General features: G+C 39.3%; 1 protein-coding gene across 8 annotated transcripts in view; it reads right to left on the reverse strand.

Moving 5' to 3' along the window:
* PHACTR1 (phosphatase and actin regulator 1) overlaps positions 1-26,030 on the reverse strand; it is a 586,592-nt gene that overhangs the window by 545,226 nt on the left and 15,336 nt on the right. For all 8 annotated transcript variants that reach the window (XM_032247691.1, XM_032247688.1, XM_032247689.1 and 5 more), the window contains one exon: positions 8,003-8,149. In XM_032247691.1, the coding sequence (XP_032103582.1) occupies positions 8,003-8,149 (147 nt within the window). The remainder of the gene's footprint in view (positions 1-8,002; positions 8,150-26,030) is intronic.

A 26,030-nucleotide genomic window follows, 5' to 3' on the forward strand; every position in this document is an offset into this window, starting at 1 on the left:
GATGGGGTTTCACCATATTGTCCAGGCTGGTCTCAAACTCCTCACCTCAGGTGATCTGCCTGCCTCAGCCTCCCAAAGTGCTAGGATTACAGGCATGAGCCACTGGACCCAGCCATAACTGCTTTTTTAATATCTCCACTTGGATGTCTGGTATAGGTTTCACATTTGACATGTCTGTCTCTGAGCTCCTGACCATTCCTCTGTGTCCCCAAATGACCCTTCCATTTTTCCTTGTGCTCAGGTGAAACCTGTGAATTACTCATTGCTCTTCTTCTCCCACAACCTACATATAATCCATCATGAACACCTGCTGGCTACACCTTCAAATACACAAGGACCCTGACCACTTTCACTGCTTCTGCTGTACCACACAGATGAGCTACAACTGTTTCTTTGGCTTGCCATCATAGCCTCCAAACTGGCTTTTTTGCTTCCCCAGGGTCCCACTCTAGTCTGTTCTGAACTCAACAGCCCCAGTGATCCTTAAAAAAATCTGTCAGATGGTGTTACTCCTATATGCAGATCGCTTCAGTGCTCCATACGTCACTGAGAATAAAGTCAAAGTCTTTGCAAGGTCCACCAAATTTTGTCTGATCCCTATTCCCTCTTAATCCTCCCTCTTCATCTCCCTTCCTCACTCCTCTGGTCACACGGGGCTCCTTCCCATGCCAGGAACACTCTGGTTCAGGGCCTTTCCACTTGCATGTCCTCAGCTCTCTCCCACTCTGCTCCCCACCCCATATTGGCATTGTTCATTCTTTTACCTGCATTGAAGAACCGTGTTCAATCCCTTCTCCTCCATGTTGCCTATCTTGAAATCCTCTCTTCTTCCTGCTCCCATGTCATACCCTCTTAGCCTGCCTCATTCATTTTTGTCTTAACACATTAACTCATAACACACAATTTACTGATATATTCTAACGTTTTCTGCTCATAATCCACTTTTGGTAGTAAAATTCATGAAAGTAAGATGCTATTTGTTTTGATCACTGATGTATCCCAAGTGTCTAAAAAATGGTCTGCTACATAGCTAACTACTCAATTAATATTTGTTGAATGAATGAACACTGTTATAAATATTGCTTTTTGTTTTCAACTCCCTCCCACCAAAAAAAAATGCATAAAGGGCCCAGGTGAAATAAGAGAGAAATTCACAAATAACACAGGTTTTTCTGTACCTTTGATTAAACCATGATTTAATACTCAACCACTTTGTGGTTTGGTTGAGAGAGATCTGGCAATAACGGCCTTTCCATGTCTATAAATGGCAAATGAATATGCTGATAAGGTTCAGAATTATCTCAAAACTAAGATGTATATCAAAGTCTCATCAACAGTTACGCCCACGTATTTGCTATCAAAGATTCTGCAGCTGAATTGCGAGTTTAGTGTACACAAATTTGGCAAAAAGGATCAATCAAGGTCTGCAGGCTTTTACACTGCACTTACATTCACAAATGTTAAACAACTACTAGTGCGATATTATTCCTGTTGTCCTTCGGTAACTGTGTAGAAAGTCATGCTAATCTGTCATCATTCAACAAGGCCATAAAATTGATTTTGTCTTTCATTTAACTATCCTTCATTATATAGAAGACTTGTAAATTAAAGCAATTAAAATGTCAACATTGCCCACTCTCCCACCATGAAATCACATCCACTTTAGCACCCACCAAAGTGGGAAAGGAGAGTGAGGAACAAAACATGAAATACTAGAGTTTCCCTTGTACCATGCAATGAAGAAAAAGTTATATCAACTGTTCTTTCAGGCTCTTTTGTTTACGTAACACAAGACACTAGCTGCAATCTATGTCCCCCTTTTCACCCCAGGAACTGGAGGGAAAAAGTCAGCTCTACAAATTGTCCTCTGTTCTCACCTGAATTTTAATTCTTATACACTAAATAATGATCATGAATTCATGTGTTAAAAAGCAACTCCATAAATAACTTTACATTTATTGCTTTAGTGTTAAAACCTATGTATGCAAATGTATTAATGTGCATCTGCTGCACTTATTCTGACCAGTAGTTGGTGAACCTGTCAGTTTATTTGCCCGTGAATGAAAAGGTAAAGAAGTTTCTTTGTAGTTCATGGCCAGGTCAGTGCTTAGAGGTTAGGATTCTTCTTTCTGTGAATTCCAGAGATACTCTGCTGCTTTATAGTATTCTGCCATTTAGCTGGTCCGCCTACATGTTTACCCTCCCTGGTAATCTAAAAGGGTAAAGGCAAAATATAGATCTTACATACCCGTTTAATTTTAGTTATAAAGGGAAACAGATTAAAAGACTTGAAATGCCAATTAGGAGCTGAATTAGCATTTAATTTCCTCACTCTGTATTTATTGCTAAAATTTCTTCAATATCTTATTCTATTATACAACAGATATCTAGAGAGCATCAACTGTATTAAGACTCTAATCCCTGAATATTCGAATTAAAATATTTAATATATTGTATATAAATGTGCCTATATAATAGAGACTCATTCTTCTTCTAACTCAAAAATTTCCATAACTTTGCTGTGATCAAATATGTTCATTCTTATTGTTGTAATGCTATTTTATATGTTTTATACAACAAAGAAGACTATCTATACAACCAGTGGTACAGTATGTATCCAGTAATACAGCTAGAGTTAGAAGTATTCCTCATTTTTAGATTGAATGGGACTTCACAGACTTTAAATCTAAATCCCTCATCTTAGAGCTGAGTGAATCAAACCCCAAAAGGTTAAATGATTTGCCCATGTCCTTAGGAGATTGATGCATTAGAATCAAATTCTGACTCTTGTCTCACATTTTTCCTATAAACACACCTCTGTGGGATTTTATAGAATTAAATTATATAGACATATGCAGACAAACCAAAAAAGTAATTTGCTATATAGCCATAAGATAATTATAAATACCATACTTACATGTTTTAAAATAATAATGCTCAGACCAAAGATTCTAAGAAAATTTAATTACCCAATGTAGATTCTGTGTTCTAGTTGTTTCATAAATGAAATATTCATGGAAAAGGGCTTTCCATTTACTCATAGTGTTAATTACAGCCATCCCTTGGTATCCATGAGAGATTGGTTCCAAGATCCCCTGTGAATACCAAAATCCATGGATGCTCAAGTCCCTTATGTAAAATGGCATAGTATTTGCATATAACCTATGCACATCCTTCTGTATACTTTAAATTATCTCTAGATTATGTATAATTCCTAATACAGTGTAAATGCAATATAAATAGTTGTTGTATTATTTAGGAAATAATGACATAACTTTTTACATGTTCAGTACAGATGCAGCCATTCATTTTTAAAAAATATATCCCATCCCTGGTTGGTTGAAATCCCAGATACGGAGCCCATGAATGCTGAAGGCCAACTGTACTTACTTTCCTGTACCTTTTAATTGTTTATTACATTATCCGGGGTGATATTCATTGGTACCATCTTAATGCATGATATAATGAGATTATCAGGTTAGCTAGCTTTAACTATAGCACAGAAGGAGGGAAATCTTCCACACTAGAGATCCACCATTTGAATTCTGCCTACCAAATACAGGAAACAATACTTGTATTGTATGTTTGGTGGCCCAAACTCAAAACTCTCCTTTTTTGGGCCACCAAATAAAAGCCAGACCCACATGGTCCGCCTTCAATTTGCCATCAGTAACAAAAATTATAGTGAGGAACACACTGGCATTCTTCAGTAAAAGAGTGAAGGAGGATGCCTATCAAAACCTTTAGTTGGTGAAGTAATCTGAGATCAGCATGGCAATAATATTTACAATTTGCATAGGGGCAGTTCTCATTGCTAAGTGACGATGGCACATTCTGAGCTGCCACTTCTCAACATCATGGGCCTCCATTATTAGCTAAGAGATAAGGGTGGAAAAAAAGGTACACTTGGACCTAGTTTATAACTTCATTTGGTAGACCCATCCATCCTTATAGTTTACAAGAGTAAGCCAGTTCTGACTGCCATTATTCTCTGGGCCTGAAAGGGTCAAAGAAACCAGTGAAGGCCAGAAACAGCTATCCTTGGTGGACATCCAGAAACAAACCAGATCTCAGCTTTCCAAAGAGAATAAGTATGCTGGTGTTGACCATACTGTTAATCTAAAATCTCCCCCAGACAAAGCAATTCTGATATATCAACAGAAGTTAAATCTCTTTATGATTAGAAGAGTACACATTTTTCTCAATAGCACCTAATATTATTTTCGGGTTTAAAACTATCGTAAATCATCAGGATGACTTGCCTTCCTTCTTTTGACAACCCTATAAGAAATATAAGATGTGCTTAATTTTTCTACTTACTATAACGCTTTCATTTACTTTAGTGTGTAATTATAGAGAATTTTTCAGTTTCAACAACTTCTATGTATCAGGTAATCTTCTATATATTGTCAATATAAAGATAATGGAATATGCTAGCCCATGGGAAAGTACCTGGCAGATGAGCTGCAATTCTTCATTGCACTGACTGCAATGCAGTGAATGAATGACTTCATAAGGCAGGCTACACTCTTACAAGATAAATGGCAGTGATGTTCATTCTAAGTGAGAACACAATTAGACACACTTGTTACTAATAGTGTGAACAGACTCTTCTGTGCCAGGATGTCCTTTTAATACATTTGAATTCCTTAGGGGAAAACTCCCTTTTTGAATGTTTTAATCTTTGATGTGTCTGGGTAACCTTCAGCAAATATATTGACTTAATTTTCTTTTGCATTTATACCATCTTCAAACAATTATCTATCAATATTTGTGTCTACTAAATGATGAACAGAAGTTAAAAACCTAGAAAAGGAACTCTTAGAAAAACAAGTCAGGGTTCAGAAAATTTCTTTTCTCTATTCTCTCAATTTTAACTGAAACCTGAAATTAGCATCTTTATAAACTGATGAAAGACCCACATTTTAGTGCCACTCTTTGACCTGCCACTGTAGGTGAAGAAGTATATCCTTCACTCAGGCTGTGAGTTATTTTTGAAATGATATTATTAAGTACTGCTGGATATAGGGTGTAGCTGAAAAATGCTTAAGTGTTTGATTAATATTCAAAATGCCCAGTCCACTTTATTTGGCAACTGGACAGATTAATGATTTCATGATAGTCAAGTAAAATGAATATATGTATATGTATTTCCTTGAAGCGCTGCTAAACCTCTAAAATATCAGTCATAGGTTTATGTATAATTAGTGCTGTGGGAAAGCAAATATTAAAGATAAACAGTTTAAGCCAACAAAAAAATTCTCTGGAAAGAATAAACAATAAGTAATTGTTTGGGGGCAGAAGAGGAGTGGAAAGAAAGGGCACAGGACTGCTTCCTTAAGTGTTTATAAATTGTTGTTAAGACAGAAACAAAATTATCTCTATGCCCAGATTATGTAATTTATTGGGAGTGTGCATGCTTCTCTGTTCCGCAATGCTGATAACGACACTAATAGTTTAATTACAACTTGCAGCTCAAGGAGATAAACAAGGCTGTTTGCTTTTTAAACCAGGGGGTTACAATTACTTTTAAATACGGGGGAAAGGCACATCTGTGAGTGGATCTTACTTTGTTAGGGAAGCAACCAGAAACCAGCTGGAAAATAAACAAAGCCCCAGGAGTGAGCAGTTGGCGCAAAATTAGAGCATAAATGCTCGATTTGAGCAGTAGAGCAGTAGAGCAGTAGGCGTGATGCATAGTAAACAGGCAGTAAATATAGGTGGAGAGAGATGGAAAAGTTTTTGGTAGCCAGGTCTTCTGCATTTTCTTTGGGGTTCCATCACAGGAAGGAAAAGTACAAGTCCCTCCACTGCCCACCTTATAGTCACTTAGCTGTCTCACTTCAGCACCACAAAGGGAGGACAGCTCCCCTGACTGCAGTACAAAGCAGGCTGCTAATGCCCTTCCACCCTTAACAATATCCTCTTCGCATTTCTCTCTTACTGGTGTCTTTCTTGCCACTTTGCATTAGGAATATTTTAAGGGACATATAGAAGGGGATGAGTGCTTGTCTGGCTTATTTATTTCCAGATGAAACAGAGATAAGTCCTGTCTGAGCCAATCTTTTAATTGGACTCCAGAGCAATTTAACCAGAATAAAAGATTGCAACTCACTAGGTTTAATCTGGTGACAAAGTGGCTCAATGTAATTGAGTAGTAGCTGAAACTTGAAAATCTTGTCCAGCACTATATTTTATTGTTTTATTATAAAAGTACTAGTAGAAGGTAAACAACCTTTACGAGCTGCTGCTTTGGCTCTGTCCCTCCTGGGCTAAGCTAAAGACACTAAGAGAATACAGCTGAGTCAGCTAGCAAAGGGTCAGCAGAATAATTCCCAATATCACTGGGTTGGGAAAACAATCTTGCTCCTAAAAGAAACTTTTATGGGTCCTTTGTAAGACCCCTTACAACCATATGCTCAATCTAAAACATAGAAGTAGGGGATTCACAATTCCACAGTGGACACCATGGACTACTACAGCATGCCACAGAAAATGCCAAAGCTTCCTAAATAAACTTGTCTTCAGCCCCAAAGCCAGAGGCACACATTTAAGAAGGACAAGATACATATGATTAAAACAACAAATCATCAAGACAGGAAAATTATATTCCAAGGCAGTTGGCCACTCTGGCACATTTAGTTACCCTTCTTCCAGCCATAAGGGTATGGTTGCTTAGTCAGTGCATCTTGTTTTTCTATACAGAGTTTTCTCTTTTGTCCAAACTTCGCAACAGAGCATAAAATACCCATCATTTGAAGGTTCTCTTTGATCCAACACATGGGTGCACGCACACGTGCGCGCACACACACACACACACATTTTGTTTGATTTGGTCCCATTTCCAAGAGTTTAGTTTCCTAAAGCCAAGGGTATCATCTACTTTTTAAACTTATTTTGAAAGGTAGTCTTCAGGAAAATGCCCTCACTTTTATTGTAGTTGCTAGAATAGCAAGGGACCTTGGAGAGGAAGAGAAAACAAACTAGGATGGAAGCTTAGGAATCATTCAGAAAAGGCAGAGCTATGAAGTTAGTGGTGAACAACTTCTTCCCAGTGATAGTGACCACCCACGAGTAAGGCACTCTAGAGGCGAATTGGGAGTAGCAGCAGCAGAGGGAACAGTGGATTCTGGGCTTTTCTCATTGAGTAACCCTGAGTGGACTCAACCAAGACACTTTTTGACTCTGAATCCCTCAGTCCTTCTGTTGCTTTCCTTCTCCGCTCTCCCCTCCCTTCCTCCCTCTTTCCCCCTCCTTTCTTTTCTTCCTTCCCTCTTTTCTTCCTCTTGTACCCTACTCCTTCCCTCCCTATTTCATTCCTTTTCTCCCTATCTTCCTTCCTCATTTCCACTCTCCTTCCTTCCCTCCCTCCTGTACCTCAGTTACCTTTTTCACTTAATTCGATCTGGGCCACTTTGGGCACCAGTTCCAGGGACAGCATCAAGTCACCTAACTGCATCCCTAGACCATGCTATTCGGACCAGCATGGTAGCTTCCCAGCTGCTGGCTGCGGGGAAAAGGTTCCGTTCCCGGCGGCCAGCCCCGCCCCCTCTCTCCACTCCAACACCGCAGCGGCGGCGTCAACCCGTCAAAGCCAACAGAGTCTGAATGTCACCAACAAGTTCCACCCCGTAGTAGCCGCGCCAGCCAACCTCGCCCGGGGAGCCTCTAAGACCCCGCTGGCGCAGCCTGCGCACGGCCGCGCGCCTGGGCTCCGGGTTCTTCCCGGGATCACTGTGGTCACTGACAGCACTTCCTCCTCCCAGTGCCGGGGAAGCCCGCGTGGAACTCGGGCGGATGCGGGGCCGCACGCGCCGCCCTCCCCCACCCCGCAGCTCGCACACACGCCCTCTGCGCACCGGAGACACAAAGAGCGCGAGTGCAGAGCGCCCGACTGCGGGGGGCGGCGGGGAGAGTCGGGGAGGGGGCCCCGGAGGGGCGGGGGCGCAGCAGCAGGGGAGGGAGGAGCAGGGCGGGGGCGCGGCGCCAGGGGCGTCCTTACCTGCCCCCAGGTTAAAGGAGATCCTGGCCTCCGCGAGGTACGGCGTGTCGCTCTTGGAGCGCACTCTCCGGATGGGCCGCCGGTCTATATCATCCTCCGAGGATGCCGCCATTAATGTGGGAGGCAGGAGCAGGGTCGCCCGGCGAGCTGAGAGGGAGAAGGAGACGGAGGGAGAGGGAGAGAGGCGGAAGGGGGAGGAGGGGAGAGGAAGAGGCTCGCACACGGGGGAGGGGGAGGGGAAAGGGGAGGGGAGAATAAGGGAAGGGGTGAGGAGGGAGGGGGAAAGAGAGGGAAAAAGGGAAAAGAAGAGGGAGAAAGAAAGAAAGAGAGCAAAGGAGAGAACGGGGTGAAGGGAGAGAAAGAAAATCCGTTAAGGATCTGTGGACTGGAGCAGGGAACAGGCTATCCCTGGCTGGCGCCCTGGGCTCCCCCTGACTCCTCTCCCAGCCACAGGGCCGAGGGGCCAGTGCTCCCGGCTGACACCCCGCCTCCCTCCTGCAGCCCCAGTTTCCAGCCCTTGGCACAGATAGGCTCATGCGAAAGGGACGACTCCAACGCAGAGATGCCCAGTCAGCACTGTGCCCTCTCCCGCCAAACGCGCTTACTCTGCCTAAGTGCACACTACAGTTTCCTTCGCCCACAGGCTGCTCTATGTGAGCGTGCCGGCTCAGCGGTCCCAGCTCCCTGCGTGGAGTTACCATTTCTGGGGTGCAAGCCCTGGTCCCGCTGGTCACGGAGGAGGGCATTGTGCCCAGCTTAGTCCTTCACTCCCTTACTCCCAGCCTAGAGCTCAAATAGAGATAGAACCCCCTCTGAAATCCTTAGAAGTTTTCTCATCTGCCCCCTTACAACTTACAGGTGGGGAGTAGAGGAAAAATGGCTACAGGTTTGGGAGGAGTTTGGCATTAGGTTTCTAGAGTTGCTATTTTGCATGTAGACTAAGCATGTGCATGCGGAATTGAGTGGCCTTCTTTTCTAACCACTAACTTCTGCGATGTGTTTATATAAATACCCATTCATTTTAACGGAATTTCTCTTTATTTGGTCACTTAGAACACAAATAATAGTGTTTGGGTTGGACTTGCAGTTTCTACAACCTGGCGTCATTGTTTCTGCAGGAGAGGTGATGGGGGGACTTCACATTTCTTTGAACGTCTGCACTGCCACCTGCAACCCTCCCTGTAACACAGCAGAAAAACCAGAAAGGTTTCTAGGGTGTGAATCAGAATGGTTTGATGCTCCTGCTGAACCTGATGGGATAAACCTTTTAATGTTTGTCTTTCTGCAGCTGCAGGCACTTAGTCTTTTTGTGGCCTGAGCTGCCACTCTTCTATCTAATAAGCGCTCACCTGGAGCACATGGATAAATCTTGCCTTGGTTCCCTCCCTGCTACAAAGGGCATCTCAGTGCGGACTCAGAAGTGCTGTTCTGACTGTGCAAGCCCTCCCTCTCCACTTCAGCTGTCAGTTCTAACTCTCCACTTGTCTTTTCTCATTCTAGAATCGTCTTCTCTTTTCATTGGTCTTTCTTTTACCTTCACACATGTATAGTAGCTACTCATTTTAGGAAAAATATGCCTGCCTTTGGCCTTGCTGCTCCCTCTATCTGTACCATACTGTTTCCTTCCCATTCTGTTTAACCTTCCTGTGGAACTCCTGGCCATCAGTCTCTGTTTTTACACTCCAGTCATGTCCTTTTATCCCCATCACTGGTTTCTATCCTCACCACTCAGCCAAAGTTATTTTAAAAGCCTCCATCAATATCCTTCTAATAGTCAAAACTAACTGTTCCTTGGCTTCTCTGAAATACTTAGTAATCCATTGTTCTTGAAATAATCCCATCCTTTGCTAGGTTATCTCCCTAATCTCCAGATTTCTAATTGTCGGTCAGTCCTCTGCGTTAATCTGAAACTGCTTATTCTGGCATTCAGGGCCTTTCACAACCTTTCTTTCCCATCCTCATCTCCCATTATTTACCTCCAGTTGGCTTAGAGTCACCCCAACAAACCTGGCTCACTTTTGCATCTGCACCTTAAGTGGCGCACCACAAATTTCTTATCTATAAACATTTCCTGTTCTCCTTCAGAAATGTGAAGTGACTAAGCTCATTAGTTTATGGCATGAACCCAGCAAATAGTAAATGTTCAGCAGGATTTTTGTTTGTTTGTTTTGAGACAAGGTCCCTATCACCTAGACTGAAGTGCATTGGCATGACCTTCACTCACTGCAGCCCCGACCTCCTGGGCTCAAGCAATCCTCCCACCCAAGCCTCCCGAGTAGGTAGGATTGCAGGCATGCACCACGAAGCCCAGCGTTTTATTGTTGTTGTTGTTGTTGTTTTATTTTTTTGGGTAGAGATGAGGTCTCAATATGTTGCTCTGGCTGATCCCAAATTCCTGACCTCAAACGATCCTCCTTCCCGGGTCTCTTCAAGTGCTGGGAATATAAGCATTAGCCAACATACCTGGCCAATAGATATTTCTGAATAAAGAAAGAGAGGGAGGGAGAGAAGAAGAGAGAAGGAAAAAAAAGAAAAGAAGTGAAGGAGGGTTGTGAGTACTCATAACTAATGAGTGACTGAACTAGGGACCAAATCCATGTCTGCCTGATTTCAAATCCTATGCCTTAACTCGTGAATGGATTTGCTAAGTATATGTATATTTGGCTGATTAGCCACCTTTCAGATTCACTTTTCTATGACATATGCCTCATTGTTATGTCCCATTTATTACTGTTAAACATGGTTTTAAAGTGAAGGCCTCCTCTTCCAAGAGGTGCAACCGAGTCCTACGGCTCATCAAATGGATTATGCAAGTTAATACTTTTAAAGGACTAACAGGCTGTAAACCAATATATTGGTTACAACATTTAGGTTCACGTTCTTAAGGAAGTGTAGAATATAAGGAAATAAACAATTCTAAATACTGTATAAATGGTGCCTCCTGTGAATTAGTGCAGTCTATTTGATTGTTCAGAATTTGAGATTCCCCATTCCTTTGTATTCTCATTTATCAGCTTTGTTTCTGGAAAAATGATAAAGTCATCTGGAGGAATATCTACACTTAGGTCTCCCAATTCAGAGACATACATCCTGAATTTCTGTTTATCATTCATTTAACATTTTAGAGGTTTAGGAACTTAATAATGCTACCACTTTAGGTTTATCCTTCTTTAAAGGAGTTTAAATGTACTTTCATATTATTTCATTACAGGCTATTTTATTATTGAAATAATTCTTTTTGAGACAGGCTCTCACTTTGTCACCCAGGCTGGTGGATGCAACCTCAGTTCACTGTAACCTCCACCTCCCAGGCTCAAGCAATCCTTCTACCTTAACCTCCTGAGTAGCTGCGACCATAGGTACATACCATAACCAAGCCTTGGTGAGTTTTGTGTTTTTTGTAGAGACGGAGTTTTGCCACGTTGACCTGGCTGGTCTTAAACTCCTGGTTTCAAGCAACCCACCCACCTCAGCCTCCCAAAGTGTTGCATTACAGGCCTGAGCCATTGTGCCCAGCCTTGAATTCTTTTATCACATTTTTATTTCTAATTGTTATCTTCCATTTTCTTGATATGTGTGATTTACTTTCTTATTGTCTTTCAACTGTTTTTTTCTGTTCTCTTTTTACTTTGCCTCTCTTTTCTCACATCCTTCCTTAGTCTTTGTAACAGTTCCACACGGAATCAATCAGTCCCTTTATATGCATCCCCTCCTATCCTATACAAAGGACTCAGTTTTATGGGCTTGTCCCAACATTTCCACATTCTTTAATCTCTGGGACTCCTTTCATATTCATGATCCCTTATCATAAAACCTCTGGCTGCATGACATCAGCAGAAGAGCCTTAGGGGTAGGCATCAGGATGGTGGGTGCTGCTTCCAGTAGTACTACTACCTCACCCAAGTGACACTGGGCAAGTCGCTCTACCAGCATTCACCTCCACTATAAACATGCAAGTGTCAGATATGATCTTAAAGTCTCTGCCTAAGTCGAATACTCTCGTTTTGTTTGTAGCTATTCTTGTATCTCTGCTTTCCATAAATATCCGTGGTATGTTTTGTCTCTTAAATCTAAGAAAATACATTGGTCCTTTGATTTGCAATGAATTATATTTAGAAAACTACATGGTATCCATACTTCTACCAGGTAATTTCCTATTTTTTAAGTCTATTTTACATAACTCTGCATCCTTTAGAATCTATTTTTCCCCCTCATGCTGTTTCTATCATGTGGTAACACCCACATGATTGTTTATATGTGTGTCTGTGTGGATGCAGGTGTCTGTACAAAAGGATTGAATTCAACTGTGACCTCAATGACTTCCAAATGTATTTTTTATGCCCCCTGCTGCCCTACCACCTATAACTGCTTCTTTCTAAATATGACTCCTGACTTGGGAAGAAGGCAGGTTCTCTTTTTCTTTTCCTAAGGCCAGTCAACATGTTAACACCGTAGACTCTTAAATGTATGTTATGTCCAGAAGTATAGCCAAAGAAAAAGAAGTAGTTCAATAGAGTGCTCAGGAAAATTATCCTTCATACATCCATCTGCTACAGAAGAGGATGGAGGTGAGAAGGGGAGGAAGAAATAAGGATGCGATATTGCATCCCCATTAAGAAAATTTTTCAAGTGAGTAAAGCTTACCCTTTAAAAATTTTACTCAAAGTGTGTTTCTAGGACACCCCTACATCAGAATCACTTGGAATACTTGTTAAAATATCTATTTTGCAGGTCCTCAATCTGAACCTACTGAATCAGAATTGAGGAGATAGGACCTGTGTACCTGGGTTTTCAAAAGACTCTCGACTCTAGCCACTCTCACCACTTCCATTTAATATTATACGGGAGGTCCTGGCCAGGGAAGTAAGGCAAGAAAATTTTTTTAAAGGTATGGTTGAAAAGCAAGAATAAAATTTCTATTAGTGATATATGTTATGATTATATAGCTATGGAATTCATAAGAATCCACAGACTATTAGAAATAAGTAATTTTGCAATGTCCCTGGATATAATGTCAGTACAAAATATCATTTTTTTTGCTGCTCTGCCTATGGGGTAGATATTGATTATTCCCTTGATTTCTTAAACTCGCTTTTACTTTGCTCTGTGGATTTGCCTCACATTCTTTCTTGAGTGAAATTCAAGAACCCTGTCTTGGAGTCTGGATCGGGACCCCTTTCTGGCAACATCTTCCTGATGAACCACGAAGGGATGACATTGAGGAGACCCCAGGCCCAAAGGAAATAGACTGCAGCACTGATTGGCCTACTTTGGAGTCAAGGAAACTTTTCTTTTTGTTGACAGCTTTTAACAATTAAATAAAATATACTGTGAACAAAATTTGGAGAATATTTGTTTCTCTCTACCTGATTCCTCCAAAATTTGGAAACTATTTGTGAATATTCTTAACTTATGGCAATATAGTTGTTTACATACATGCAATAAGAATCTGTTTTCTTTTACAACAAGACACAATTAGAACAACTGGTTATTTTAACAAGGCTTTGATAAGAATGGCATGGTTTCGTTTGAGGAAGCAAATTTGACTTAAAGAGCCAATAAAAGCCCCTTGAGAAAACTGGCCTCATACCTTGTCTACACGGTATCTGTACAGGGTTCTTCACCTGTGATAAGTAAAGAGTACCACTCTCTGACAGGGCCAGGAGCCCCAGGTTGTCTAGGGACCTCAAGAAGAAAGGAATCATATAAATATTTAATGGTACAAAACCATGGCTGGGTTCAGCCTTAAAAAACTCTTATCTGAGTTTCTTTATGGAACTAAGTTCTATCAAAACCAATTTAAAAGCCTATATGAAAAATAATTATTCTTGCTGCACTTTATACAAATAATCAGACCAAGTATAAGACTAAAGTTTATTTTCACAAACAAATTGTTTCTATTATGATTTGTCTTTAGCAAAAGTGGGAGACTGGAGAGAGAAACATTATATTTCAGGAACTACAGTTTACATGTTATTAGATTCTAGTCTCATCAGTTGTTCTTAGCTTTTTTTCCCTGCAGTTTAGACTAACCCTGCTTATTCCAGTGAACCAACCAGTGATCTCTGGCTCCTGCTCAGAAGAAACAAAGAGGATGGGTAATGTAACAATCTGGATCAATAATTCTGGTCATATATTGAAATAAGCTAGTGATCCCATATCAAGTTGGTTCCAACAATTGCCCACTTCATGGAAAGCCTTCTTATTTAGTTTACTTGGAATAATTTTGCTTATTTTTCTTTACTGTTGTGGAATATATTTGCTGTTGTACTGTTTGTATAGGAATGTAGGATAAGTTTACTGAATATTTTCTTAAATTGAACACTTATTATTCTTCCAGATATCACCTTTTGTCAGCTCTCAGAGTTATGAATGGCCTTTGCCATATGTATGCTTTCTGAGTTCCTCTCTACCTTGAGTACAAGAGATCCTAATAGGAATATAATTGTCCCTATTCAACCTGAAGAAGTTATAGAAGCTGTATTTTGTCCCTCTACAACCCTTAGGATTAAGGGTTCCTGTGTAAAAAAGGAGGGGAATGTCAGAGCTGTTTGAACCAGAGTGAATCCATCTTGAATAAGGGCTGGGTAAAATAAGTCTGGGACCTACCAGGCTGCATTCCCAGAAAGTTAGGCAATCTAAGTCACAGGATGAGATAGGAGGCTGGCACAAGATACAAGTCACAAAGACCTTGCTGATAAAACAAGTTGAGGTAAAGAAGTCAACCAGAACCCACCAAAACCAAGTTGGCAACCAGAGTGACGGCTGGTCATCCTCACTGCTCATTATATGCTAATTATAATAAATTAGCATGCAAGAGACACTCCCATCAGAGCCATGACAGTTTCCAGATGCCATAGCAACATCTGAAAGTCACCCTATATGGTCTAAAAAGAGGAGGAACCCTAAGTTCTGGGAATTGCCCACCCCTTTCCGGGAAAACTCATGAATAATCTACCCTTTGTTTAACATATAATCAAGAAGTAACAATAAGTATAAGCGGCTGAGCAACCCATGCCTCTACCAATGGAGTAGCCGTTCTTTCATTCCTTTGCTTTCTTAACAAACTTGCTTTCGCTTTATAAAAACAAACAAACAAACAAACCAAAATCATTTTCTCTATGTATTAGCAAAATTAGAAAATGAAAAATTTAAAGTACCATTTACAATAGTATCAAAACCATTAAATATCTATCAACAAATTTTTTAAAAAGATGAGCAAGTCCTCTGCATGAAAAACTATAAAACATTACGGAAAAAAAATTAAGAAGACCTAAGTAAGTGAAAAGTGGGGTAATATGCAATAATCATGCTCATGGATTGAAAGACAATATTATCAAGGCATCAATCTTGTCAAAGTGAGCTATGGATTCAATGTAATTCCAACTGAAATCTCAGTGGGGCTTTTTTGAAATTTCACAAGCAAATTCTAACACGTATATGAAGATGCTGAGGGAGAAGACCAGCACGATCTTGACAAATAGGAATAAAGTTGGAGGATTACAGAAGATATCAAGACTTACTATAAAGACATAGAATACAAAAACAAGATAAATAGATTAACAGAAAAGCATACAGAATTTAAAAACAGACCTAGATATGAGCAGTCACTTGACTATGACAAGAGTCCCACTGCAAGATAGTGGAGAAAGGATGGACTTGTCAATAAATAGTTTGTGGTTACATAAGTATACATATATGGTGGAAGAAAATAAACCTTGATCCCTGCCTGACACAAAATTTAATTCCAAATGGATCATGTTCTTAAATATAAAAGGCTAATAATAAAATAACTAAGAGAAAAACTGTTTATAAGAGAATATTTTATGACCTTGGAAAAGTTTTTAATCAGGGCATAAATATCACTAATCATAAAAGAATTGATGGACGTGCTGATGCCATTAAAATTAAGAACTTCTTTCATCATAAGACATCATTAAAAATGTGACATATTAAAATATGTGAGATAAACATTGCTGGTTGGGATATTTATTGCCCTAAATGTTTACTTAGATAAGAGAAAATATTTTAAATCAATACTGTAAGTTTCTATCTTAAGAACTTAAAAGAAGAAGAAAAAATAAATCTTAAGCAAATAGGAGGAAGGAGTTAATAAAGATAAAAGAAGGTCAAGGAAATTAAAAATTTTAGGAGTTAAAAAATAAATGAAACAAAAACATCATTTTTGCCCCAAAAAATCAATGATTAATTAAGCTCCAGCAAGACTTTTAAAGATAAAAAGAAGATACAAATCACCAAGATCAGGAATTAAAGATATCACTTTGGATCCTAAAACTATTAAAAGGATACAAGAGAATAAGAGGATACTACAAGCAACTTTCTGTTTGTATATTCAACAATGTGATAAAAATAAACTACATGTCCACTTAAAAAAAGGAAAAACCTGAGAGAGACACCATTAGGAGATTGCAAAAGCAAGCCACAGACTGGGAGAATATATTTTCAATACATATTTAACAAAGAACTTATAACCAGAATATATAAAAGAGCTCCTTAAACAGCAACAAAAAGATAGCTCAACTCAATTTTTTTTTAAATCGACCAAAGACTTGAACAGACACTTCATACAAAAAATGATTTTCAAATGTCTAAATAAGCATATGGAAAGATACTCAACATCATTACTTAGATGTAGATCCAAGTTATAGCCTCAATGAGGCTACAGTATGGCTAAAAATTTAAAATGACTTAATGCCAGTATTAGTGAGAATAAGGAGGAACTGGAACATCCATGCAATGCTGATGGGAACTTAACTTGTAAAGATCACTTTGGAAGACTTTGTGTACATCAACATGGGTAAACATTCTATATCCATGACATGAACCAGCATGTCCACAGCAGATTTATTCATAATGACTCCAAACTGGGAAGAATCTATCAACAAGAAAATGTATAAACATAATTGCAATGTCTTTATACAGTATCAGACATAAGAGAACAAAGTACTGCTACAGGCAGCAACTTGGATGAATCTCATAGATATGATGTCAAACAAAAGAAGCCAGACCTGAAAAACTACATATCACATGATTCCATTTACATGAAGTTCAAGAATAAGCCAAGCTCACATACCATAATAGAAAATTGATGAGAGAGATGTTTTGGAAGGGGCACAAAGAAATATTTTGGGATGTAGGAAATTGTATGTTGATTTGGGTCATGGTTGTACTTTTTAGGAAAGGTGATAACTTTTGTAAAAGTTCAAGTCACACATTTTATATTTGTGCATGTTGCTCTACACATGTTATATACTACAAACAAATAAGGCCCAGTGAAGTGGCCCATGCCTGTAATCCCTTTGGATTTACTTTGGGAGGCTATGGCAGGATGATTGCTTGAGCCCAGGAGTTCGAGACCAGCTTGGGCAATATTGCAACACTCCATCTCTACAAAATTTAAACATTAGCTGAGCATGGTGGTATGTGCCTCTGGTCCCAGCTACTCATGAGGCTGAGAAAGGAGGATTGCTTATGCCAAGAGGCTGAGTCTGCAGTGAGCCATGTTCATGCCACTGCACTCCAGCCTGGGCAACAGAATGAGACCCTGTCTCAAATAAATAAATAAATTTATTTATTTTAAAAAAGATTCCAGCTCATTAAGATGCAGAAATCAATTTGAGAATGATTGCATTTAAGGTAAGTACTAGTACTTAGAAAACCACAGTATTAATACATATTAAATTTAATTAAATAAAATAATGTATTGATTTCTTGGGCTATCTTTATAAATATCAACATTTCACTATTGCAAAATTCTGTCTTTTTTTGGTGTGTCTCACCCTTATTTTTAGGCTATCATCATTATCTACTTCTGATAACCATGACCTTTTAAAGATTCTGCTCCCAGCATTCTGAGCTGCATTAAAAATAACAACAGAATAACAGATAACTGAATTTGAAGTATATGTAAGACATAAGAAAAGAATGATGACAGTGGGCTTCTTTCCGTGGACAAGGCTTGCTATGCCTTGTTAAAGCAGCATTTTTGAAAATGCAGAGAACGTGTCACAAGAACACAGCAGTCAGCTCAAATGGGCTTGCATTTGCCAATCCTGGGGCAATTTGAACTCAAAAACAATGAAGTCCACTAGTGAATATTAAACCATCAAAAATGGGTACTCTTTGGTCCTGATAATAAATAGATAGATTAAAACTGGTTTTGACAAAGATAAATAATATAAATTCAGGGAAGGGGAAGGCTCTTTGTTTATTTGTTTTGTTTTGTTTTGTTTTGAGATAGAGTTTCACTCTTGTTGCCCACACAGTGGCGTGACCTCAGCTCACTGCACCCTCTGCCTCCCAGGTTCAAGTGATTCTCCTGCCTCAGCCTGCCTGAGTAGCAGGGACTACAGATGCACACCACCACGCCTGGCTAATTTTTGTATTTTTGGTAGAGACAGGGTGTCACCATATTGCTCAGGCTGGTCTCAAATTCCTGACCTCAAGTGATTATCCCTCCTCAACCTCCCAAAGTCCTGGGATTACAGGCGTGAACCACCATGCCCAGCCTGACTCTTGCTTATAGTAGAATGTTGAGAGCTGGCTCATCAATGTGGACAAAATTCTGGAAGTTGAAAAATCATCATTTTGCAGCCATCATAGTAAAGATCAAGCAAAAGCCAATAAGGGATACTAACTCTAGGGGGAAATTTTTAATGATGGGCAGGATATTTTTATAGCCTTAAAGTTTCCCCCCTTACACTTATTAGTTTTAAACTAGAAACTGGACAGCACCTTCACTGAGCAATTAAAATTATCATCACTAGTGAGGGACAGATGGATATTGGACGCCCCCTGAAATGATGCCTAGAGATACATATAACCACCTTTGGAGCATCCCAGGCTAGAAGGCATAAACTACATCTAATCATGACAAAATTAAAGGGAAAGGGAACTGTATTTTTTACAAATGCCAGTGTTTTTAAAGACAAATTAAGGGTGTGGAAGTGTTCCATATTAAAGAACGCAAAAGAGGACTGCCCCTAGACCAGTCCTGGATTTTAACCTTAGACTGAACTGACCCTAGACTAGTTCCTGTCCTGGAGGAGGAAAATGCTTGAAAGGACATTATTCGGTCAACTGACAAAATTGAAATACAAGAAGCAGGTTAAATTAAAATATCAATGGTAAATTTATTTCAGGTGATAGATGTGCTGTGGTTATGGAAGACACTATTCCTAGTCTTAAGAAATGGGCCAGGCATGGTGGCTCATGCCTATAATCTCAGCATTTTGAGAGGTCCAGGTGGGAGGATCACTTGAGGCCAGTAGCTTGAGATCAGCCTGTGCAACATAGTGAGACTTTGTTTCCATAAAAAAAACTTTAAAAATTAGCTTGGGGGCACACACCTGTAGTTTCAGCTACTTAGGAAACTGAGGCAAGAGGATCACTTGAGCCCAGAACTTTGAGGCTGCAGTGAGCCATCATGATCACACCACTGCACTCCATCCTGAGTGACAGAGAGAGACCCTATCTCTTAAAAAAGAAGGAAGGAAGGAAGGAAGGGGGGGGGGGGGAGGGAGGGAGGGAGGGAGGGATATAGAATCAAATGTAAAAGTACACACACACACAATCATACATATATATTTCCTCCCTCATCTCATTCTTGATAAGTGTGTGTGTGTGCGCATGTGTACTACAATATCTCCTCTGTATATATACAGTCATGTGCCACATAATGGCATTTTGGTCAATGGTGGATCATATATACAGTGGTGGTCCTATAAGATTATGATACCATAGTTTTACAGTACCTTTGCTATGTTTAGATACACAAACACTTACTATTGTGCTGCAGTTGTCTACAGTATTCAATACAAAAACATGCTGTGCAGTTTTGTAGCCTAGAGCAATAGGCTTTACCATACAGCCTAGGCGTGTAGTAATCTGTATCACCTAGGTTTGTGTAAGTACACTGTGATGTTCGTACAATGACAGACTTGCCTAATGACACATTTTCCAGAATATATCCCCATTGTTAAGCATCATGTGACTGTGTATGTATCTATGTATTATACATGTGTATGACTGTATATATATACATAGATATGTGTATAGAGAGGTGTGTAAAAACGTGTACATGCATATATATATTTTGCATGTATGTATATACATACACACATTTTTTACACTCCTTTCTAGAAGAATAGATCAGTAGAGACAAGCAAGAGCAAATGGAGTAAAACACTATTAACAGATGAATCTACATTTGCTCTCGGCCAAAAGGCTGAGAAGTGATTTTTAAATAAGTGAATCTGAGAAGAGTACATATCTATTCTTTGTACTATATCATTTTTGCAAATTTCTGTATTTTCAAATTATTATTTTTTAAGTTAAAAAGTGGTTGTAAAAAAAACCACATTTATTTTTTTCTATTTAGGAGAGTTTCTAAAGGTTAGAGATGATGTCCCATCCTTACATTTAAATTTTTCTGAAAGATTATCATTGTCAGGTAGTCCCACAGGCTGTGGACAAATACAGTATTGATATTATGGGTAATATGTACTGGACTTACTGGCAGTCTTTCAATTTTTGTATTGATTCTGGTATATTATAGTCAGGCAGATTTAGAATCTGGGTTATATAGATGAAATATAGTTCACCATTTTGCACATCTAACATAAGTTAGAAATATAAGAATATTTACACCTCACAAACACAGTACACTATCACTAATTACAGTGGCAATACTGAAAATCATTCATGAAAAGATACAAAATGTAAATGATGGGGATGAATATCTTTAACTATAATAACCCAACTTTCAGTAATAATTTGCTAATCTTACATAGGTTTCACAAAAATATACCAAAAAGCTTTTTGGACTTTTTATTACAACTAACTTTAGTACATAGATTCAGGAATATTTTTTGTTTCTATGCATATGTATACTTTGCTAGAAAATGAAAAATCTGAGGAAATGTTATAGGTACATCTCAGTTCTGTGCTTAAACTTGTCATTAAAGGAGCTGTCCACTATACGAAGTTCTGATATTTGTTCCCTTTTACATCTGGCTGATGCTATGGGGTACACAAGGGAGAGGAGGTGGCTGCCTTGTTTTTATAATTGCAGCTTAGGAATCCAGCTCTATTGTGTTCCTCTGGGCCCCAACTTAGGTCTTTAATGTTGCAGAGCTTCAGAGATACATCATCCACTTCATAGTCTATGTGAATAGACTTGTGAAAGAATGCAAAGAGGTGGAAGCCAACACTGTTTCCTATAACAATATGGGCCTAATACTGACTTTGCTCTAACTCTTCTTTAAGGTGTGAATACCTAGCTTTTCTTCTTGCTTGTATATAGATTAATATAAGACAATTCAATAGCTACCCTAACACTGGTGTGGTGACTTCTCTCCCAGAGATCCTGTATAATTATGCAATATTGTGCCTAATTTTGAAACCACTTGATGATGTGAGAAATATTAACAAAACCTGTTTGAGTGTATGAGCTATGTTCCCTCTTTCTTTTGAAATTGTCCTGCTCCTGTAAAGGCAAGTGTGTTGTGGTAGCCAGCTTCCAAAATGGCCCTGATGAACCCCCACTCGTGGCACTCATGTCCTTTTATAGTCCCTTCCCACATTGAATTAGGGTTGGTCTCTGTGACCACAAAAATATGCTGTAAGTGATGGAATTACACTTCTGAGGTTGGGTCATAGAATGTCTTGTAGCTTCTTCCTTGCTTCCTCTTTGGGGTCTTGCTTTGAGGAACGTCAGTTGCAACGTGATGAGACACACCAGCAGTCTATAGAGACGCTTGTATAGTGTGGCATCAAAGTCTCCTTCCAGGTGTCATGGGCATGAGCCACCTTGAAGGCCTCAGTTAAATGTTCAGGCAACTACAACCCCAGCCAACCTCCCGACTGTCACCTCAGACCCTAAACCAGAACAGCCCAGCTAAGGCACTGATCCACAGAAACTGTCAGATAGTGTGTTTGTTGTTTTAAATCACCAAGTTTTGGGGTAATTCCATACATAGCAATAGAAAAGTAATAACTGGGTTCACAATGGACTCAGAACATCAATTGTTAATGCCCAATACGATCTGTATCTATCAGAAAATGCAAATCTTACCAGTTTGATTGAACTATTAGCAAATTTTAATACAGCAAACAAAAACTAAATGACAGTACAAATCTTTGCAGTGGAAACCCTTTCTTTTCCTCCTCCCCATCTTAACATATCTAAACTCTGCCCATCCTGTGGGGCTGAAATGTTTTTATCCCTGTCTCCAGTGCCACCATGAGACTATAGTATCTTTCTCTTCCTTTGTCTCTGCTCATCTTGTGGCACTTTCTAATTTTCACTTTGCATAAATATATGAGCAAAATAATGTGGTTATTATTTTTATTCCAGACAATAGGAAGTAATGTTTAACAGCACAGTCTTTAAGGTTAGCCTTCCTGAGTTTGTATCCAAATGTACTTAATAGTTGTGTGATTTCATGAGGCCACTTACCTCTTATACATCTATAAGATGGAACTAACATAGTACCTACAACTTGGGGCCATTACAAGGATTCAGACATATAATTCATGTAGTCTTTGGCAAAGGAAATTCCTGATAAACATTTATTATATTAAGACTATTATTATTAGCCAGCTCCAAGCAAGGCTGTGGCTGAGAAATTAAACCTTGGCGTAGTTCCCAAGCTTATTAGACCTTGTAAAAAAGTTAGTGAGCTCTTTAAGCTTTGGTTTCCTTATATGTAAACTAGAAATGAAATAAACTCTCTCACTGGGCCTTGGGAGGATAAAACATTACATAATAAATGCAAAACACCTAACATAGAGCCTGACAAATGGTAGGCGGGTAACAAATGTTCATTGCTTCCTTTCCTCCCAGTTTCTTAAAGTAGATACTGTGCAGAGGGGCTGGGGGCTGGCTGCTAAATCATGCTAGATGCAGAAAAAGAAAATGTGCTTCAGGCTTTGTATGTTGAACTGAGTTGGGCAGAGACCCAAGCAGCTTTCTATTATTTAAATATTGAACATTCCTTGTTTAGATATACAAGTCACTTTTCCAATCTTATTTAATAGCACGGGTAACATTAAGACTCATATATTTTGATTTTATATCTTCCATGTAGCTGATTTTCAGTATAGTTGCTGTAATTAATGACATCATTTGAAATCTAAAAGTTCTAATATTTCTAATTCATATCCAATGTACACATGAGTGATATATACTTGGACATATCTTTGTGTGGCAAACTCCTGGGCTTGGTTACTTGCAAAATAATTTCAGTGGCAAAGGCTGTGGGGGCTTTAATCCTGTTTGAACCCAATATACACAAGACAGCAGGATGCAGAGATATGGGCACGGATGAGGCATTGAGAAACTGAGTTCTGGCTCCTGCTCTGCCACCATCTACCACCATCTGGTTTAGCTAAGTTATTTCTCTCCAGAAAGGAAGGATGTTGTAGGGAAAAGCTGTGAAGCTGGAAAGACTCATGCTTGAATCCTGGCTTCACCTCTTCTTAGTTATGCATTATCGGGTCAGTTTTTTATCCTTCTGAGGTTTAATTTCTTATAAATTGGGGGCAATAATATCTAACTCATAGGTTTGTAGTTTCAAATGAAACAAGTATGCATAGATCCTAGTATATGTTAGGTATTTAATAAACAGCGTTCCTTTTCCTGTCTTCCCTAAGCCTCAGTTTTACCACCTGTAAAATGAGCTAATTGAATTAAGTGCCTTCCAGCTCTGATGTCCTATTATTGTAGTAATTCTACTGTTAAATGAAGTATTAGAAATATCTGGCATTTGCTTGTCATACATAATAAAATGCGTCTGTCTATAATAAGAGGAAGACATATTCTGCCTGTGGGGGGGAGAAAACATAAAAAATTTCTAAATGTATGAGTCTAAGAGGGAATAACCACCCAATATGGATTACATAGGTATTTTATTTGCATTCTGTTTTATCTACAGATGGGCTGATAACAGTGATTAGATCACAGGGTATTAGTCAGAGACTCTGTCTAGTAAATAATGGCAGAACAGATCCAGAACAGAACACCAACTTAGCTGGCAAAGTCACCCTTTGGGAAAAAGCAAAGTATTGTTGACCTTTCCATCATAGCCCAACCTGTGTCTGATTATTTCATAATCCAGTTAGAATAAGCTGCTTCAAGGTAGCTTATTCTACAATAAGCTACTTCAATAAGCTAATTCTTTAATAAAAAGAATTAATTTATTGTTTACATTAAGACATAGAAAAATTAAAAGCACTGAATATGAGCGGCTTGGTTTAGGTTAAAATAGTCTGTGTATGACGTGAAACACTATGCAGCCATAAAGAGGAATCAGATCATGTCCTTTGCAGGGACATGGATGAAGCTGAAAGTCATCATCCTCGGAAAACTAACTCAGAAACAGAAAACCAAACACTGCATGTTCTCACTCATAAGTGGGAGCTGAACAATGAGAGCACATGGACCGAGGCAGGTGAACAACACACACCATGGCCTGTTTTGGGGTAGGGGGCAAAAGGAGGGAACTTTCTAGGTAGTAAGTGGAGCAAACCACCATGGCACACATATACCTTTGTAACAAACCTGCACATTCTGCACATGTATCCATTTTTTTAGGAGAAATAAGGAAAAATAAATAAATAATAAAAATATCTTAAACAGCACCAAAAGAAAAATCTATGTGTGCCCATGTGTATAAAAAGAATGTAAGAATATTTACCAGGTAGTAAAAAATACCTAATTTTAGATGATGAGGCTACTTGAGTTTTGGTTTTTGTTTTGCTTTTTTTTGTTTGTCAATATTTTAACATTTTTCTATAATTACTATATGTTACATTGGTAGTGAGAGGAAAAAACAAGTTATGTGTAACATAAGAAGCCCCATGGAGACTCAGGCAGATTGCCCTCCTCCCCTAATTTCCAGGAATTGCAAGCAAATCATATATTCTGCAACTCAGTTTAAGGGTCAGAGGCCCCACCATCCCATTTTGATAGTTTCCACCCCCCCCAAAAAAAGGTAAAACATTCCTTTATGAAGTTGAACCTGAGTATAATGACATAAAATGGCTCCATTGACACATTTGTATCACACAACATTGAGACATTCTACCTTTGAATGTGTGGAAACCCATGAACATCTGTCCATCCCCAAATGGCTGTATGTGGATGTCTTTGCTAATATTGTCATGGTCACCAGTATAACATAGGACCACTAGTTGCAGTGGAGAGAATCCAAAAGCTCAGGATTATAATTCTGGCTCCGTTACTAATAGCTGTGACCTTGGGAGGTCACTCAATTGTTAGAAACATGGGTTACTTCATCTGTAAAATGGCACATCAATGTCATGTGCCCAATAAATTTCCTTTTTATAGATGAAATGGGATAATAAATACAAAGCCCCTGGCACATAGTCTGAGTCTTCTTACTCTGCTTTTGCGATGTCAGTGTACATACCCAGATTATTAAGCTAGCATTAGATATAAGGCTAATGTAAAAATATCTCCTGCAGTATGATGTTTGGAGTGTGGTCTTGCTTTTCAGAGACAAAAAATAAATTGGCCCAAGCCAAGTAGTTTCTTCTCTGCCTGTCACATATCAAATTTAGTCACCAAACAGTACACAATCAGCTAAATGAAACAGGATATATTACTGCATGGGTTTAAAAAAGGTAATATGGCTGGGCGCAGTGGCTCATGCCTATAATCCCAGCACTTTGGGAGGCCGAGATGGGTGGATCATGAGGTCAGGAGTTTGAGACCAGCCTGGCCAACATGGTGAAACCCCATCTCTACTAAAAACACAAGAAATTAGCCAGGCATGGTCGTGGGTGCATGTAGTCCCAGCTGCTCGGGAGACTGAGGCAGGAAAATTGCTTGAACCCAGGAGGTGGAGGTTGCAGTGAGCCGAGATTGCACCACTGCAGTCCAGCCTGGGCAACAGAGCAAGACTCTGTCTTGAAAAATAAGTAAATAAAAAATGTAATATTCTGCCTGGTATTCCATGGTGTTTTTGTACCACAGCCATAAGAA

This window comes from Sapajus apella, unplaced genomic scaffold (genome assembly GCF_009761245.1).
Source record: "Sapajus apella isolate SASKATOON/1434 unplaced genomic scaffold, GSC_monkey_1.0 scaffold63, whole genome shotgun sequence".
Classification (NCBI taxonomy): Eukaryota; Metazoa; Chordata; class Mammalia; order Primates; family Cebidae; genus Sapajus; species Sapajus apella.